The following is a 20,432-nucleotide window of genomic DNA, read 5'->3' as shown; positions in this document are numbered from 1 at the left end:
CTGTTGAGTAATTGTGACATCAGAAGAAAGTCATCCAATCATGGTTTTCTGCTTTTCTTTTCAAATGTCTTCCCTCTTTTATTAGTCTTGTACCCTTTTCTCACTATCTGTACTACTTCTCACTTCTCACTTGCTTTATAGGTTATGGTATACTATATAATGTACTGACATTCTAACATCTTATTTTAAGTTTGAAACTGAATTTTGGTGGTTTTTCCACCAGGAGTTTGAAAATACTCAACTAGGATGTATCTCTTGTCACAAATCTCAGCCATCATGATATCAACCATTCTTTTATTTATTTATTTATTTATTTATTTATTTATTTTGGAAAGTGAACCTTGTTGCCTGGATGACCAGACATCCTGTCACCTTGAGACATCATTAATGGCATAAAGTCCATATCTGTATAGTTAGCATCTGGGTGATCCCTCTCATATGAAACATAAGACAACATCATCATACAAAACATGAAATGTGTGACAAAGCTAAATGTTGTTCCTTCTCTATCAAATTTTAATTACTGGTATGTTAATGGCTCTACACGTACCACCTTATTAGTACATGTCACACTTTGTTTTCAAATCTCTCTGTGACTCGTTTGACAGGATTTGAGGTTTGAAGTTATAAGATCAGCTCTTTTAGGATGTGAGACAAGGGAGGGGAGAAAAGATTATATAAGAGCAACTTAACAATGAATTTGTATTTGTATCAACAAAAGGCCAAAGACTTGCTAACCCAGCTAACTGGACTTTTATACAATGGATTGGCAAGATAAAGATGGGAGATCCCACCCATTGAGGCAGAGAAGACGTTCAGAGTTAAGGTAATACTGCTTCTTCTTAGAACTGTTCACATTTAATTACATATTCAATATTTGCCTTCTCCTTGTATCCTAGGCTTTCTAAAGGCCAGGATCATATCCTCAATTTTTCATAATGTCTGGCATGCTATAACCTGTCAAATATTGGTTGAATAAATAATTTTAATTTGGGAAGATTAATCACATTGGGAAATTGTGCTGGTGAATACACTGATTTCTTCTAGTAGTCAAACTTTAATTAGCAATAAAAGTTGAGGTAGGAGTACAAAAACAAATTTCTCAAATAAGTCCTTATAGTCCTTAGTTTCTACCTTCTCTTTTGCCAACAAAGAGATGAGAATGATGTAGTCAATAGCAAATGGTGCCATGGATGAGATAAATTATGTAAGTCCTTAAAAGGTATACGCGTAGCATATATTTGTGTATACTGACACATAAAATGTTTGATATTGTTTGTGACCTAGAGAAGACCCTTGTCACCCCACTGTTAAAACAGAGACTGGATATTTATTAAAATCCCAATACTTTTTAGTGATGAAAATAATTATAGATGTTCTAGGAAAATGTTTCTTAAATTATGAGGAGTACAGCTACTTCATTGGCTATTGCTTCTGTTTGAAGAACTTCATTCTAGTTAGCCATATACGCCGCTGCCGTGGTGGGGGAACTTGTTATGAAAATATCTTTTTGCAGGTGTTTACCTCTAAAATAGAAAAGCTGGAGGCATCAGTTAAGGTATGTCAAATGGCTGGAAGAGCCTGGCTCTATCATGTTAGGGCTTTTTAGCAATATAGAAGTATTCTAAAAATCTTTTTTATTGAAATATAGTTGACATACAGTGTTATATTAGTTGCAGATGAACAACATCTATATTCAAAGACTCTATACAGTACTCAGTGCTCACCATGGTAAGTGCAGTCTCTATCTGTTACCATGCAGTGTTATTAAAATATTGATCATACTCCCTGTGCTGTGCTTCTCATTTCCCTGACTTACAACTGGAAGTTTGTACCTGTTACTTTCCTTCACCTATTTTGCCCATCCACCTACCTACCTTCCCTCTGGCAACCATCAGTTCTCTGTATTTAAGAATCGTTTTGTTTTTTTAGATTCCACATAGAAGTGAAATCACATGGTATTTGTCTTTCCCTGACTTATTTCACTTAGCATAATACCCTCTAGATATGTCCATGTTATCACAAATGACAAATTCTTTCTTTTTAAACTTTTTTAATGCTTGTTTATTTATTTATTTTTTTAAGAGAGAAACAAAGCATGAGCGGGGGAGGGGCAGAGAGAGAGGGGTGGGGGAGACACAGAATCCGAAGCAGGGTCCAGGCTCTGGGATGTCAGGGCAATGCCCAATGCAGGGCTAGAACCCACAAGACGTGTGAGATTATGACCTGAGCCAAAGTCAGCCGTTTAACCGACTGAGCCACCCAGGTGCCCCACAAATGACAAATTCTTTTTGTGGTTGAGTAATCGGTCATGATATATATATACCACATCTTTATCCATTCATCTATGGGTGGACACTTGGATTGCTTGCATATCTTAGCTATTGTGAATAATGCTACAGTAAACATAGGGGTTCATGTATTTTTTCAAATTAGTGTTTGAGTTTTCTTTGGGCAAATACCTAGCATTGAAATTATTGGATCATATGGTATTTCTATTTTTAATTTTTTGGGAAACCTCCATACTGTTTTTCATAGTGGCTGCACCACTATATTCCCACCAACAGTGAACAAGGGTTTCCCTTTCTCCACACCTTTGCCAACACTTGTTATGTCTTGTGTTTTTTACTTTGGCCATTCTGACAAGTGTGAGGTGATATCTCATGTGGTTGTGGTTTGCATTTCGCTGATGAAAGTGATGTTCAGCATTTTTTCACGTGTCTGTTGGCCATCTGTATGTTGGCTTTAGAAAAAATATTTATTCAGGTCCTCTGTCCATTTTTTAATCAAGTCATTTGTGAGGTGTTTTTGTTGTTGTTGTTGAGTTACAAATATTTTTAAATCAATTAGTTGACTAAAGATATTTGGTTCAAAGTTAACTCTCAGGGATTCTACGAAAGTTCCAAGGGAAAAGTCTATCCAGTATATCTATCATCAATTACAGTGCAATAAAAATGAATTTAGACTCTTTTGGCAACCTGCTAAGACCAAAGAGAGGTGTCTTAACTATGATCATCAAGGAATCAAACAGTGCAATGAAGATTGGAAGTATAACTGTAGATGTACTGTCTCCATTATTTACTCAGTAGGCATGTTTGGTTTGGCTGCAAAACTGTTTTTGGTTGGATACAAGGAATTCAGTCATGAATTGCTAAAGATTTTCCTTTAGGATGAAATGGATGGATGCAGGAGTCCTATTTTGCAAACCTTCTAAACACTTCTAAAGAGAAATGCTGCATAACTGACATGAAGGGGAGGGCAGGGAAGATGCCATTTGTTGAGAACCTCTTGTTCATTATGGTGCAAGGCACTTACAGTGGTTAATCTTATCCATTTGAACCTACAGTATTTTAATAAGGTAGGGAAAAAAACCCAGGACAGAAAAAGAAACTGAGAAGTATGGAAATTTGGAGCCTTGCTTAGGTACAGAGGACAAAAGAACTCAATCTGATTAGTTTTGATATTGATGCGTGGGTTAAGGAACTAATGGGTTATAGTGGAGCAGCCTGGGTCAGAAATGTTTCCCAAGTGTATCCAGTTAGAACTTAGGACAGAATCTGGCAGCAGAATGATAAACAGGGAAGGAAAAGCAGTTTTTATATGCACTTTGCTGCTGCTGAAATTCAGCAATTGAACAGAGGTGGCAAAGACACAAGAAAGAAAGTAGTGTGAAAATTAACAAAGAGAAAGCTCATGAAAATAGAGTGGGAAGAACAGAAGAGGGAGCTTTCATGCTGTACTACTCATCACCAATTGCAGACCCTAACAGGGATAGACTTACCTTTCTAATCCTATTACTTGACCCAGCAGAAGGGAGAAAGGTCATCCCCCTCCCCAACAGCCCAGCCAATGAAATACTGTCACAATCCAGCCAATGAAAAGCCACTATACTTCAGACTCTCAGTTTACTCCAACAGACTGTTTGATTATAACAGCAATCATTCTCCCTCCCCCTTTGCCCGCCCCCAGAAAAGAACATTCTTCTTTGTTCTCTGGGAGCTTGCGTGTCCTGAACTGGAACTCTCTACAACTCCCGAAATAACCCATATTTGTTAGTGAAATAAGTGACAGTTTAACTTTTAAGATTAACATTCCTTGGTGAGCAGATATGGGATCTCAAGAAGACCCCCCAATAACTCCAAGGCTAGTGAGCAAACAGGTGCTAGACCCCAAAGAGCCAGTTGAGCTCACTGCTTTCTTGCCGACCCTGGAGTTTGAGGGTAAGTTTTCTCCTGGATTTGGTCTCTCTTTGTGTTTGTAGTGATCTCTACAGGCTTCATTTGGGATCTACTTTGGTCTGGGTCTTTCTGAGAGTACTTGTTCAGCTTTTGGTATGCCTCCTCTTTGGAACCAGGCTGTGCCTTTTGGAACTCTGCTGATCTTTGGTGAGACACCTTTTTGGAACCAGGGTGTTCCTATTGGAACTGTGCCATTTAGAAACTTTGCTTTTTGCTTTAGAGAACACTTCTAAAAAAAAAAATGGAATTCTAGTCATCAAAATGCTTTGAAGGTTCCCTTCCTTCTCGAACCCCAGATGGTTTTATGTTTAAAAACTGTGGTCCCTCCTCATGTGCATGTCTAACTAAATGGGCCAACTTAATCAAAAGCAATTTAGAACTTTAATGGCCATTATGGGGAACTTCTGATTTCCCCAGTTAGAAAGTCACAGCTAAAAGAAAAACAACAAAAACTGGGGTGCCTATTTCATTGGTACTTTGAGGCTTCCAAATGTTTTTTGGAATTCTAATTCTGCTTCTTTGTGAAATACTATTTCTAAGTTAACTGAAACAAACAATTGAATCAAAATGGCTTCTGAGGACTATTTTCCCCCTCCCCCTCATTTGTACCCAGACACCTGTGCACAGGGCCTTCCTCCAGTACCACTTTTCTCTATTCCTTTGTGCCAGCCTTTCCTCCTGTATATGTCCCCTCTCTCTTCTAATCCTTTTGCTTAAGTTCCTTTTTCCTTTGAATCCTTTCTCAGTTCTTCCTCTTCTGAATGTATTAAAATCAGCCCCTATAAAGTTAAGTTTTCTGAGGATCTGAATGAACCCCAAGTTTCTTATGAAGACCTAAATTTTAAGCTGTAGTTTCCTAAAGTGACTGAGGACCCCTTTAGGTTTGCTGAAGAATTTAGCATAGTTATTCAAATGGCAACCTGGTTTCTCAGATTTATATCAGTCCACCTGCCTGTTGGTGAGGCCACATGCCTGTTGGTGAGGGCCAGGCCAAATATTGGATAAAACTAACTCAATGGGGACATCTTGAAAGGGATGTAGAAAAATAAACCCCTAACTTTTGGCAAAATACTTGAACTCTCACTGGAAATCTCCACCAATTACAGTAGCTTTTCATAAACCTGTTGATGAGAACAAAATTCAGGTTTGTACACAAAAACCTGGTGAAACTGTTTATGTCTATTACAGTCCACTCCAAAATGTCTGTAAAGGAAGTTTTGGTCTTTGTTTCAATGTTGAATCCACGTGGGTAGCTTTTAATTTTATTAATTCACTGAAAGGGGATCTTTCCCTTTTAGTTAAAAGAAACTTGATGGAACAGGGAACTGTGTCCACTCCAGATTTAGGCAATTTGGCAAACTAGCTTGTTCATATCCCACATAAGTCACCTAAAAGAAAGATGGCTACAGTTCCAATTTTCAGTTCTGGAAATCAAAGGCTCCTCTACAGAACCAAAAACCTCCTAGTTTCTGGCAGCTTTGCAAAGGGCCAGGACATTGGACAAAAGGATTGTTACACATTTAATCATTCCAGGTGCCATCAGCCCCCTAGCCAGTTTTTCCAGTGTCCTCTTCATTCCCAGTAATGGCACACCGAGGAACTACAGGGGCTCTTCTCAGTATTCCTTCCTAATTGGCTTAGAGAAACCACTCTCCAGTTTGGGAATGACTCTCTCTTTGTCCTTATTGACACCAGAACAACACTCCCAGTGCTTACCCCCACTGCTTTAAATCAGCCCCATCTCAGAGCACAAAAACCGTTCAGATAGTGGGGGTCTTTAATAAATGCCAACAGGTTCCTTTCTGTCTGTCTCTCCTTTTATCTAGGCCTTTGTGACATGCACACTCTTCTCCTTAGTTCCTGCACCACTATTCATTTATTGGACCAAGATTTCTTAGAAAATAATCATGCTGGAATTTCTCTCACCCAAAAAGAGGAAATCTAGAATTTGACAGTAGTAATCTAAATAAGCAACCAGGGAAATTAAATGACTCTTTGATATCTTTTATTTGCTCTGTCTCTGATGTCACTATAGCTGAGTCTGGAGACCATGATCATTTATTCTTAGATCAGCTACCATCCTCTTATGGGCAAAATGTCTAAATGACAATGGTGGAGTCCAGTGTACTTCCCATCAAGACTCAGGTGGATCCCTCAAAACTTCTCAGAATTAATAAAGATTTATTAATCAATTTTAATAAATTAACCTACAAATAAAGAAGTCCTTCTAAGGCATTAGCTCCATAATATAAGATTGCAAGGCTCAGGGCCCCATTTCCCCTGCCCTAGTCCCTATTCCCTTCCCCTAGTCCCTATAATACCCCTATTTAACCTGTGAGAGAATGCAGCAGTAGAGGATGGAGATTTGTCCAGGACCTCTGAACAATAAATAACGTTGTTGTCCCTTGGCATGTTGTTATTCCTGACACACATTCCTACCGAAAGCAATTTTTTCACTATAATTGCACAGCATTTTTTAGTATTCCTGTTAATAATGATAGCCAGTATCTCTTTGCTTTCACTTGGGAAGACTGGAAATACATCTGGACAGTAATGCCCCAGGGTGAGAGTCTTTTCTTTTCACAAACCTTAAAGGCTGATTTGGATGATGAAGTTTTCTGCAGGTTCTATTTGTTATGATACATAGGTGATTTGCTTCTCTGCTCCCCTCTCACACCTCTTCACAGGAAGACAGCATCCATCTGTTAAAACTTTTGGCCTCAAAGGGGCACAAAGTCTCCAAAGAAAAAATGCAGTTTGCTCAAACTCAGGTTCGATACTTAGGGTACCTGATCTCAGAACAAGGACTACATTTGGATCCAGGTAGGCTTCATGGCATCCTGAACTTCCCAAAACCTAAAACTAAGTGTTATTTATGAAGTTTTCTTGGACTGGCTGTCTACTATTGAAATTGGACTCCAAACTTCTCTCTTGGGGCTCAACCTCCATATATTTTATTTGAAAATGACCCTATTATTTGGAAGGATCATGATGACATAGCTTTTGGAACATTAAAGAAAAGCCTAATTAAGTCCCCTGTCCTCAGTCATCCTAATTATCAACTTCTTTTTTCCCTCTTCATATGTGAGGGGGAAAGCCATGCCCTTGGAATACTTACCCCAAAATACGGGGAGCACTGTCAACCAATGGGGCATTACAATCAACAGTTGGACCCTGTAGCATGGGGATAACCCCCTTGCCTTAGAGTCATTCCTGCTACTGCTCTTCTGTTTTAAGGCCTTGGGAGAAATAATCACAGGATCCTCTAACCATCCTGTGTTCCATGTAGCAGAAGCTCTTCTGAATTCTCATCACCCTCAACACTTCGGTTACTTCCCTTCTGGGTCATCATCCTGCTAACTGCTCCTTTATATGACCTTCTCCTACAATACCTTTAGTCCTGCTATTCTCTCCATCATGGAGGAAATCCCACGTGACTGCTTAATGCTGATAGATCACCTTTTGACTCCCTGTGACAATTTATAGGAAACTCCTCTAACCCGTGCAGATTTTTCATGGATTACTAATGGTTCTTTTCATTTTTAATTTTTTTTTTTACATTTTTTATTTATTTTTGAGAGAGAGAGACAGAGCACTAGGGGGGGGGGGTGCAGAGAGAGAGGGAGACACAGAATCCGAAGCAGGCTCCAGGCTCTGAGCTGTCAGCACAGAGCCTGACACGGGGCTCAAACTCACAACCTGTGAGATCATGACCTGAGCCAAAGTCAGACGCTTAACTGACTGAGCCACCCAGGCACCCCTACTAATGGTTCAATTTAAAGGATTAAAATGATAAATATTGTGTTGGGTATGCTACTGCAACTCCTTTGGAAGTCATTGAGTTACCCCTTTCCCTTTGGCTATTTTGGCCTAATAGTTGGAGTTATATGCATTTACCCTTAGCCAAGGGTAAAACCACATTTATACAGAGAGTTTGTGTGCCTTTGGAGTATCTCATGACTTTGGAATGTTATGGAAACAATGAAGTTTCCTCACCAACAATGGGAATAAAATAAAAAATGGCTCCCACTTTCAAAATTTATTAGATACTATACTTTTTCAGGCAACTCTGGCTATTATTAAGCTTCCTGGGCCTTCCAGACTGGACCCCTAGAGTCCAAAGGAAACTGCCTCACTGATATTCCCACCAAAACACTGATCTCAAGGAAACCAAGACCCAAACCTCTCTCATTGTTGAAAGAGATGTTCTCTCAAATGATGATTTGGAAATATTGACAAGAGCAATCCAACAATTGGCCTCAGAGAGGGAAAAATATTAGAAATCTAATAATTGTTGGTTTAATATACAAACAAAGATAACCCTGGTTTAGATCTAACAATCCTGCCTTGCCAGAAGTCCTAGAATTCCCACTACTTACCATTGTACATGCATTAAACAATTGGTCTACAATTGGACAAACTAACAGTGTTTGGGAATGTTGGTGGGGAAATATTAAAAAGGCTGCAAAAAGTACCTACCTTGCTTGTCTCACCTGTCCAAAGTATAATCAAAAAAAAAAAAAAAAAACTATTCACACAAATGGGTTTCATACAGCATCCCTGTCTCATGGATATAAATGTGTTGTAATTATGGTTTATTTTTTCATTGGACCAAAGCTTTTCCCTTGTAGATAGTCCAATGCTTATTCTGTGGCTAAAAGTCTGTTAGAAAAGATTATCCCTCCTTGGGGAACCCCTCTTAACCTTCATAGTGATTGGGGAGGTCATTTTACCAGTCAGGTGCTTCAACAAGTCTGTTGGACAGTTTTACAAATTCCATTGTGAATGCTATCTTCAGTCCTCAGGGTTAGTCAAATGCACTAACAGCACTAGTTGGCAAAATTTGTACAGACCCTCCAAATACCTCCAAAGCATTGCTGTTGGTCCTCTAAATCTCAGATCCACCCCCTTTGGGACTCAGAGACCCTCATCCTTTGTAGCACAGTGATGAGATGGTCACAGGATGTCCTATGTACTTGGCCCTTGCCTCCTCTGACTCACAGTTGATAAAAGGAGATCTACTTTAGTATTGTAAAGGCCTAGTTGCTTCTATTAAAAATAACCATGCTTTGGTAGAGCAATCTTTTCACCATGTACTCCTGGGAGACCTCAAATATTCTGCAACCTGGAGATTTCATCTATTGGAATAGACCCCCTCCAGAAAGGCCTCACTGGAAAAGCCCTTATCAGAAACTGCTAACCAACCCTTGGGCCATTAAACTCCAGGGAATAGATTCTTGGATTCACATGCAAAGAAAGCATCAAACCCTGACTGGAACTGCACACCAGCTGGTGGTGACATGAAAGTAAAGATTTGAATCGAAACAGACAACATCTGACGAGACAGCTTTCCCAAGATGTCCAGACCAGGCCTGTAGCCCTTTTTCTCGCTGTTTGCTGCTGCTCGATCTCTTGTGGAAAGAAAATATTCTGTCTGCATTTCACAAATTCTTGCAAAAGGAGGAAACCTGTTCTTTTGTTTATGGCCTTTTGGAAACAATCTTATCACTATCCCGTGAGCTTTCTCTGAAGGGTTAAGGTTCAGAATTCACAAAAGTCTTTTATCTTGAACTACTGACTCCTGATTCTAACCCAGAATCGTGGTTTCTGAATGTACAACTTTACATCTGTATTATCGATAACATATTTGCTTCCAAACGGTTCGTTTTAAAACATCTTTGAAGTTTTGCAACAAGTTCATCAGCTACTGCTTCATATTTACGCCTGTACTGTATCTTCCAAAACGCACTCAGTTAACTCTTTCAGTGTGCTCTTGCTGTATCCACTAATCTGATTTCGTGGTTGTTTTAAGTGGGGGACTTCCAGGAAACATACATGACTTCAGTTTTGCCTTCCTAAGGCGGAACCTTGCTCCCCTAAATTGGAATAAGAGCCAATAAACGTTTTCGTTGGCTACTTTCTGACCTAGAGTCTTGGTTGAGGGCAATCCTACAGTTTGGAATTGTCACGTTACTACTTTTGCTTTGTATAGTTATTTTAAGTGTTGCGTTTTGCTCCCCGTCAAACTTTTGCATAAATGGTGTTTTGAAAAATGCGATGCTAGCTCAGTGCTTCAGAGATGACTTCCAATGCTTATGACTTTGAGAAGATATGGACTTGAGCCGGGAAGTGCCTGAGAATTCTGCCTCCAAGTCTTTTCTGTTACCATGTGGTCTTTAGTGGCTTCCGACTGGTATGTTGTACTTTCCCTCGCACATGGGACATGACAACCAGGAAAAGTCCTTCCTGGACCCAAGGGACAAAACCACTAAACATGGAAAACCTGACTCTTGCTCAGTGATGCTTTTGAGGAGAGATATTGGTCAAAGAGAAGAAATGTAAAAATTAACAAAGGTAAATTTAACTAAAATGGAGTGAAGAGGCCAGAAGAGGGAAGCTCTCACACTCTGCCACTCATCACCAATTGCAGATGCAGACCAGAAGAGCCAGAAGAGATGAACCTTGCAAGGGGATATACCCCAGCACAAGGAAGGAAGGAAGGTTTTCTCCTCCCCCAGCAACTGCTCAGCCAATGAGAGACCGTCATAACTCAGCCAATGAAAAGCCAGTAAACTTTAAACTCCTACAAAGTAAACTTTGTACTCCAATGGACTTGTTTAAAGCAGCCCTCCCAAGTGCCCCCACCCCTCCATAAAAGAGCATTAATCTCCTTGGTTCTCCTGCCTTGCCTATGGTTTTGCTGTAGCAAGGCATGTTTGGAATTGTAATTTTCTGCTATTCTTGACTCATTTTTTTGGGCAGATTAACTGTTTTATTTTCAAGGTTGACAGTTGAGTTATTTAGGAAACAATTAGAGATGTTTTCCCGGCAGCCACCCCCTCCCCATCCCCCCAGAGCAGACTGTCCCGGTTTTTACAGGATCAACAGAATGGAAGTTGCCTGCCAATGGGAAGGCTCTGTCTCCTCCCCTCGCAGGAATTCCTCTTTCCCCGGGAAGGCCCCCTGAGGACCAGAGGGGCAACGAGTTGTTTGGGCCTGGTTGGGAGGGTGGAGGCAGTGGCCAGGCTTTGCAGAAAGCCTGCGGGTGGGCGGGCTCTCACCACCTTCCCGGGGTGCTCTCTGTTGGTCTGCAGGCTAGAGGCCCGCTCTGGTCAGCCCCCTAAGCTCGGTCCTCAGGGAGGCATGGCGAAGTCCAGGGGCCGACTCTACCTTTGGATGTGCTTGGCTGCGGTGCTGGCATCTTTCCTGGCAGGATTTATGGTGGGTAAGTACGAGCCCCGTGTCCCCAGCGCGGGGCTGGCGCTTCTGGCTCTGATGCTGGGGAGGAGACACAGAAAGCCTGGAGGCCCTGGCGGGGCTCCCTGAGCTGTGGCCAGCCCCGCGGAATTCAGCCCAGCTGGAACCCCGGTGGGATGACTTTGACCTTCCTAATAAAGTGCGACTGAAATCCACATTCATTAAAGTTTACAGCGAGTTGAGGATACTGCCAGGAGCTGTTAGGAAAGCAGGTCAGAGCTGTCACTATCTACCTATCCACAGGGATGAAAAGATGGTTTCATTTACAAGCACGCTTAACAAGCCAAAACTAGCAAGGAATGTGGACAGCACTGAAAAAACTGCCCTTCCTTCCTCACTTACTAAATAGATATTCGTGGAATGTTCCTTGAGTGTCAGGCCCTGTGCTACAAACTAGACCACCCCGAGGAGAATGAGAAAGACAGGCCCCGCGCCTTGATGCAGAACATGTAGAAAGAGAAGTTCTCTCTCTCTCACATAAAACTAGTTTTAACCCACCCCAAATTACATTGCACAGCAGAATTTGAAGGATTTCTGAATTTAATATGAACATTTTTGTAAAGCCTGCTGTGAACTGTTTCTTATGCAAGCACTATTTTTTGGCTTCTAATGTTTATAAAAGCTAAAAACAATTATGTCTGTATGTAACATGTATATATGTATATATTCCCCCCCCCCCCCCCCCCCCCCCCCCGTTCCCCACTCCCCACCCCAGGCTGGTTTATTAAGCCTTTCAAAGAAAGCACCACTTCACTGGGCTATCAAAGTATGCGGTGGAACCTGGTATCTGAGATGAAAGCTGAAAATATTAAATCATTTCTTCGGTAAGTTTGTCTTGATGTTTATTGCAGAGCGTTTAAAAACGTTTTTTTGCAGAGTGGGAAGTCTATTACAAGTGGTTATATTCACATAGGTAAACTTTGTGTGAAATTACGTGATATCACATTAATTTATGGTAGCTTAAAATGTCCCTTTAAACCACTCAGCGTATGATGTATTTGAATGTTCCAGGAGTGGGTTTTTCTTCCCCAACTTCATCTACAGAAAAAGTATGTGGTTGCTTTATTCTGAGATGTTTCAACTTCATGTAACTTTAGACTGCAGCTGAATGTTATTTCTTCCTCATGCTTAATAAGCAGTTTTAATGAACATCGCATTCTGTCAGGAAGACTTATACAAACTCAGATTTAAAGGAGGCGAGATGAAAGTTGCAGATTCTGTCTGCCACAAATTAAACGTTTGTCCCACGTTGCAAATAGAAGTCACACGGATGGGACAAAATGAGAGCAAACGATCAGTGTAAATCTACCAGCCTCTAAGCATGGAGAAGAGTGACATTTGGGGGAGTGGTGATGAACTCCTTAAAGGCAGTCACCATGACATTTACGTGTCATTAAACAAATACAAACAAAACCCAGCTTTATTGAAGTATCATTTACATAAAGTGAACTGCATCCTATAAAGCCTAAAATTTGAGAGTATTGACAGATGTGTAATATTCCCAACATACCACTTCTTCAGTCGAGATTCAGAAATTTTTACATCATGCAATCTTCACTTTTAGCCCTAGGCAATCACGGATCATTTTTTTTTTTTTTTAAGTTTATTCTGTGAGAGACAGAGAGTGCATGAGTGGGGAGTGGTAGAGAGAGAGAGACAACGCCAATCCTATGAGGGGCTCTAACTCACCGAACCATGAGATCATGACCTGAGCTGAAATCAGGTTCAACGCTTAACCCACTGAGCTACCCAGGTGCCCCCAAGTCATTGATCAGTTTTATGTCACTATGGCTTCTTTGCATTTTCTAGAATTTTATGTAAATGGAATCATACAGTATGCACTCTTATGTGTGTGCCTGCTTTCATTAAGCATAATAATTTTGGAATTCATCCAGGTTGTTGCATGTATCCGTTCATTGCTTTTTACTGCCGAGTAGTATTCCATTGTGTTCATATACTGTAATGTGTAGTTGTTGGACACTTGGGTTGTTGGTAGTTTTTGATTATTATGAACAAAGCTGCTGTAAACATGAGTTTACAAGTATTTGTGTGGACATACATTTTCATTTATCTTAGAATGGCTGTATTGGATGATAAACATGTTTAACTTTTAAAGAACATGCCAAATAGATTTCAAAAATAATTGTAATGTTTTACATTCCTACCTATTATGTGTGAGTGTACCAGCTCTTCCACAACCTGGTCAGTACTTAGGATTGTCATTTTACTTATTTAAAAAAAAATTTTTTTTAATGTTTATTTATTTTTGAGAGACACAGCCTGAGTGGGGGAGGGGGAGAGAGAGAGGGAGACACAGAATTTGAAGAAGGCTCCAGGCTCTGAACTGTCAGCGTAGAGCCTGACATAGGGCTCAAACCCAGAACTGTGATCGTGACCTGAGCTGAAATCTGACACTCAACCAACTGAGCCACCCAGGCGCCCCAAATATTGTCATTTTAATTTTAACTATGCTAATATATATGTAGTGGTACCTTATTATGGTTTCAGTTTGCATCTTTCTTATGACTAGTGATGTAAAGCATCATCTCCTATGCTTATTAGACATTTGCATATCTTTTATAAAGTTTCTGCTCACATATTTTCCTATTTTAAGTTGTTTTCTTATTATTGAGTGGTAGGAATTCTTTACGTATTCTGGGTACAATTCCTTTGTCAGACCTGTACTGTGAATATTTTCTTCTATTGTATGGCTGGCCTTTTTTTGTTCATGGAGGTTTTGAAAGGCAGAAAAGTTTAATATTGGTAAAGTTCAGCTGACCAATTTTTGGTTTTCTGTTTCATACTCTGTGTGCTCTCTAACTTTGCCTATGAGAAGTTGTGAAAATTTTCTTCTATGTTTTCTTTTAAAAGTTTTATAATTTTAGCTTGTATACTTAGGTCAATGGTCTACTTCAAGTTAATTTTTGAGTATGGTATGATGTAAGGGTTGGCAATTTTTTAAATACAAATATTCAGTTATTCCTGCAACATTTGTTGAGAAAAAAACCTCTATTTCTGCCTTGAATTGCCTTGACACCTTTGTCCAAAATCACTTGACCATGTATGTGAGGCTTGGTTTTAGATTTACATTTTCTTCTATTGACCTCTATATCTCAACACTACACAGTGCTGGTTAGTGTAGCTTAATAATATGTCTGAAAATGAGGTAGAGTTAATGCTACAAATTTTTCTTTTTAAAAATTGCCTTGACTATTTTAAGCCATTTGTATTTCCAAGTTAATTTTAGAATCAACTTCTGAATTCCTACAAAAAAAAAAAAAAAACCCTGCTGAAATTATTAAAATTGCATCAACTCAATAGATGAATTTAGAAGAGAAGCGGCATCTTTAAAATATCGAGCCTTTCAGTCTCTTTATTCATTTGTCATAGGAAGGTTCTACAGTTTAACTTTTCACCCACGGAGAGATTTTTTACATTCAGTGTTTCTATATTATGATTAATGCTGCTATTAATATTTGTGTATATGTTTTACATGATCATAGGTTGTCATTTCTCTTGCATAAATCCCCTTGCTAAGTTGTATGGTAAATATATTTTTAGTTTTAGAAGAATTTGCCTAACTGCTCTTTAGGGTGGCTGTATCATTTTATCTTTTCCATTGACATTATCATTATTTTTAATTTTACCCCTTCTGACAGGTATATAATGATACCTCATTGTGATTTTAATCTGCAGTTCTCTAAGAGTTAATGGTATTGAATAACTTTTCCCATGTTTATTCATCATTTTTATACTCTCTTCAGTGAAATGTCTATTCATGTCTGAATTTTTTTCTATTAGGATAGGTTTTTTATTGTTGCTGCTGTTCTTTTGTTTTTCTGCTGTTGAGCTTTGAGAATTATTTATATTAAAAAAAATTTTTTTAACATTTATTTTTGAGGGAGAGCGTAAGGAGGGTAGGGGCAGAAAAAGAGGGAGACACAGAATCCGAAGCAGGCTCCAGGCTCTGAGCTGTCAGCACAGAGCCCAATGCAGGGCTCGAACCCATGAACCATGAGGCCATGACCTGAGCTGAAGTCAGAGCTTAACTGATTAAGCCACCCAGGCAACCCTAGAATTCTTGGTATTCGGATATTCTACTCTATTATTTGTCTCTTCATATCTTAACAGAGTCATTTGTAGTTAAGAAGTTTTTAATTAATGAGGTCAAATTTATCAGTTGTTCCTGTTATGGATGATGCATTTAGGTTCATATCTAAGAACTCTTTGACTAACCCTAGATCCCTTTTATCCTCTTTCCCCTGCCCCCAAATTTTATACTTTACATTTTACATTAAATTTGTGATTCATGTAGAGTTAATTTTTATATAAGATGTAAAGTTTGGCTGAGGTGTATTCTTGTGTCTATGGATGGCCAATTGTTCTAGCACCATTTGTTGAAAGGCTATTCTTCCATTTAATTGCTTTGCACCTTTGTCAAAAATTAGTTGGACTTATTTGAGTGAGTCTATTTCTGGGTTCTCTATTCTCTATTACTTTGTATGTCTACTTTCTGCTAGTACCACATGGTCTTCATTATTGAAGCTATATAATAAGCCTCCGCAATGTGTACAATAACTCTTCCCGCTTTGTTTTTCCAAACAATTGTTTGAGCTATTCTGTATCCTTTTCCCTTTTATAGAAAACATAGAATAAACATACTTCTGTCTGCAAAGACATTGCTGGGATTTTGATTGTAATTGCACTAATCTTATAGACCAGTTTGGGGTTTTGACATTTTTCCCATGTCCAATCTTCTAATCCATAAACATAGCAAGTCTCTCCAATTATTTAGGTCTTTTTTGATTGCTTTTACCAACATTTTGTAATTTTCTGGATGCAGATACTAGATCTGTATGGTTAGATTTATATCCAAGGATTTCATTTTCTTCAGAGAAATTTTAAGTCATCTGGTGTTAAATTTCAGTCTCCACATATTTGTTGTTAATATATAGAAACACTGTTGATTTTTATGTTGGCCTTGCCTCATGTGGCCTGTGGAAACCTGTGTGTTTGGAAGTTTTTTGTAGATTCATTGGGATTTTCTGTGTAGACAATTATGCCATCTTTAAATAGGGACAATTGTATTTTTACCATTCCAAACCATACACTTTTTACATGCGGATTTTTATTTGTTTGTTTTGTCCTTATTGTGCTGACTGGAATTCCAGTAGTATGTTGAATAAGAGTGAGAGCAAACATCTTTTTGTTTCTAGTCTTGGGGAAAGCATTCAGTTTCATAATGAAGTGTGACATTGTCTATACATTTGTTGTAGATGCTCTTTATCAAGTTAAGGAAACTCCCCTCTATTCCAAGATTGCTAGGAGTTTTGTTTTGTTCTTATTTTTGTTTTATCATGAATGGATGTTGTTACTGTCAAAAGGTTGTTTTCCTGCATCAACCTATATGATCATGATTATTTTTCTTTATCTGGGTTATTCTTTTGCTTTTTTACTGATTTTGGCAGGGTGGGGATCAAGTTATATCAAGAAGGGAGTCACAATCACTAGGAATGTGAAAATGTATATTTTTCCCATTAATTATGTAAATTTTTGCTTTATATATTATGAATTTCATTGATTAGACATATATACCTTAAGATTGTTGTGCTCTTAAGACAGAACTACCCTTTTATCTTTATGAAATATCCTTTCTTATCTTTGGTGATCACTATTTTTAAGTCTATTTTATTTGGTATAAATATTACTCCGTCAACCTTCTTATGCTTAAATTTACATGCTTCCATCTACTTTTAATCTATCATTTTCTTTAGAATTCAAATGTACCTTCAACAGAAATCATTTAATTGCAACTTGATGTTTAATACATTTTGATAATCTTAATTAAAGTGTGTCCTCTGTAGGCAGCAGATAGTAGCAACTTGCTATTATATTCCTTCTGATAATCTTTTGCCCTTTAATTTCAGTATTTAGTCCATTAACATATAATATAACTATTGATATGGTTAAAACTTAGGTCTACTAATTTATTGTTTTCTGTTTGCTGTGTTTATTTTCCTTTACTTCTCATTTTCTGACCTATTTTTGGTAGTGGGAAGAGTAGTTAAAATTTTATTTCATTTCAATTTATCTTTTGGCTATCCGTCCTTGCATTGGGTTTTTTAGTAGATGCTGTAGTGATTATATCATACATCTATAACTCTTCACTCAATTACTTATTTTATTTTTTTATTGGAAAGAGAGAGCATGCAAGTGGGTTTCATGCACATCCCAACCTGAGGCTCAATCCCACAAATCTGGGATCATGACCTGAGCCAAAATCAAGAGATGCTCAACCAAACTGAGCCACCCAAGCACCCTACTTCTCTCAATTCTTAGTTATTTTTGGTACAGCTTAACATACAATATGGAAAACTCAGATTTCTATATTTCCATTCACCCTTTCCTCTATCATTCTTTATATTAGAGCTGTCAAAAGTAGCATATGTGCACTGCAATATTAACCTTACAAAACAATTATCAATTTTTCTTTGAAAATTATATATTTTGAAATTCATTTAAGAGCTGAGGTGCCTGGGTGGCTCAGGAAGTTGATCATTGGACTCTTGATTTCATCAGGGGTCATGATCCTAGGGTCATGGGATCAAGCTCTGCCTTGGGCTCTACACTGAGATCTGAGCTTAGAGCCTACTTGATATTCTCTCTTCCTCTTGTGCTCTCTCTGTAAGATAAGAGTTAAAATAGTATTTTGTATTTAATTTCCAATGAGCTTCATTTGTTTCTGAAAAATTTTGGTTTTGCTATGATATTTCTATGTAGTCTGTGAAATTTTCTTAAGCATTTACTGCAATATGAACTCTGGTGATAACAAATATTCTGTAATTTTTTTCTATGTATCAAATCCTTATTTGATCTTAATTCTTGAAGCATACTTTTCCTGAATATAGATTGCTAACATGACCTTGTTTTCTTCCTCTTTCATAACTTTAAATGTTTTCATTGTCTTTTGTCTGGTATTGGTATCTGATGAGAACTTTACAGTCATTTAAATTTTATAACATATGTCATTTTGTCTTTAATTTTGAGCAGTTTTACCATGTGCCTAGTTTTCCTCAAATTTATTCTGTTTATGGCTCTCTGAGATTCTTGGATTTGTTAACTTCTGTCTTTCACTAATTTAGGAAGGTTTTATTCACTGTTTCTTAAAGTTTTCTGCAGATTCTCTTTTCCCCTTCTGAGACTCCACTTAAACCCTAGAATCAAATAAAGTGTGTGCAGTGTGGTATACTTCCTCCTTATCAATTCTGTGATTTAATGAGGTCATGAAGTTCCATCTTCATCTCTGGGTAAACTAGAGTGAGCTGTAGTAATGAGGAATGAAAACAGGTACATCGTCATCAAATTTGAGCTGATTTATGATTGAGGTGCATTAGAGATTAGGAAGCAAACTCAAAATGTCTGTTGAGGTGCTTGTTTAGAGATAAAGGAAAAGAATCAGGCAGGATGCATATTGTTTATTTATTTATTTTTTTTTTTTAGTTTTTTTTTTCAACGTTTTTATTTATTTTTGGGACAGAGAGAGACAGAGCATGAACGGGGGAGGGGCAGAGAGAGAGGGAGACACAGAATCGGAAACAGGCTCCAGGCTCTGAGCCATCAGCCCAGAGCCTGACGCGGGGCTCGAACTCACGGACCGCGAGATCGTGACCTGGCTGAAGTCGGATGCTTAACCGACTGCGCCACCCAGGCGCCCCAGGATGCATATTGTTTAAAGAGAGACTCAGTCTTTATTTTTCCTGCACTACAATATAAAGGCAAAATGTCTTATCAGTTGAGACAGAATACTTGTATTTAAATTGTGTAAGTTAAAAGATGAGATATAATGTTAATACTATCGAACTCTGTCTGCAGCATATTATGAAGTTGCTGAAAAAAGTCACCTAGAAAGATGTCAGAAACAAAACTTAGTAATATTTTTGACCATTAAAATATGTTTATCTCTATTTTCCTTTAATGTGTAGTATAGCATAAGGTGATTAGTTATGTATAAATAGTTTATATAATTATATTTTTGGAGTTTGCTTTTCTTTCCTTTACATCCAACTGAATACAGAAGTTGCACATCAAGAATGATGACAAGAGTAGAAATAGAGTGAAAAACATTGAATTAGGAACTCAACACTCTAATGAATGAGAAGTTTTGACAATTTTGACAAGTACCCAGAAGGTGTAGTACGTGGTAACTTTTGGTATGAGCTATAATAGTCGTGTTTTTTTTGTTAAGACAAAAAAGGAAAAATATTTGTAAGAGCCAAGGGAGAGTAAAAACTAGTAGCAAATCTTCTAGCCCTGAGATATGTGGGGCATGTGAAATAAAACAAATTGCAGGTGAGCAGGGTCCTCTGAGGAAACCAGTTACAGCAAGGAAGTCAAGCAAACATTCAGAGAAGGGGCTGAGGATACAAAATTGTTGATCATGGATGTACAGGGTTTATGATCAGTGAAGGAGCCTAGGAGGGAAAGGTGATCAAGATTGGGTTAGCAGTTATAATGTAATAAGAACAGTTTGATTTCTCCCTACCCACTTTCTTGTTGACAGTGTCTGACTGATGACTGTTGAGTGTTCCTCATCCTTCATGTATTCAGTAAGGGTTACTTCCTTCCAGCTCAGGAATCTCTTGATTGGTCCATAATCCAATTATTAAAACTCTTCCCTTTGGCAGTGATTCGTTTAAGAGGTATATACCCTATTATGATGAAACGAAAAGAATGTTTAGCTGGATCTTCTACAAAAAGTTTTCCTCTGTTAAAAGAAACACAGAAGAGGAAATAGATATTCTTGTTTGTACTTGTTTCTCCTGAGCATTACAGTATAAATATTTTATGCCTGGAACTGTACCCATCTTGGGGACCATAAGGAGAAATTTTAAAATAAACTAAAGGATGTTACACTCTGCTGCTCTTTTTGTTTTGTTT

General features: G+C 38.3%; 1 protein-coding gene across 3 annotated transcripts in view; it reads left to right on the top strand.

Moving 5' to 3' along the window:
* Positions 1–808: 808 nt before the first annotated feature.
* NAALAD2 (N-acetylated alpha-linked acidic dipeptidase 2) overlaps positions 809–20,432 on the top strand; it is a 70,947-nt gene continuing 51,323 nt past the window's right edge. The window contains exons 1-4 of one of the 3 annotated variants that reach the window (XM_047877233.1): positions 3,999–4,220; positions 6,926–7,061; positions 11,333–11,463; positions 12,211–12,319. In XM_047877233.1, coding sequence (XP_047733189.1) covers positions 4,109–4,220; positions 6,926–7,061; positions 11,333–11,463; positions 12,211–12,319 — 488 coding nt within the window. In that variant the 5' untranslated portion in view covers positions 3,999–4,108. Of the gene's footprint in view, positions 827–3,998; positions 4,221–6,925; positions 7,062–11,332; positions 11,464–12,210; positions 12,320–20,432 lie in introns of those variants that run through there. The other 2 variants (XM_047877235.1, XM_047877234.1) reach the window with 2 other exon arrangements.

This window comes from Prionailurus viverrinus, chromosome D1 (genome assembly GCF_022837055.1).
Source record: "Prionailurus viverrinus isolate Anna chromosome D1, UM_Priviv_1.0, whole genome shotgun sequence".
Lineage (NCBI taxonomy): Eukaryota > Metazoa > Chordata > Mammalia > Carnivora > Felidae > Prionailurus > Prionailurus viverrinus.
Note: the sequence above shows the minus strand (reverse complement) of the source record. Positions and strands in the feature narration are given on the sequence as shown.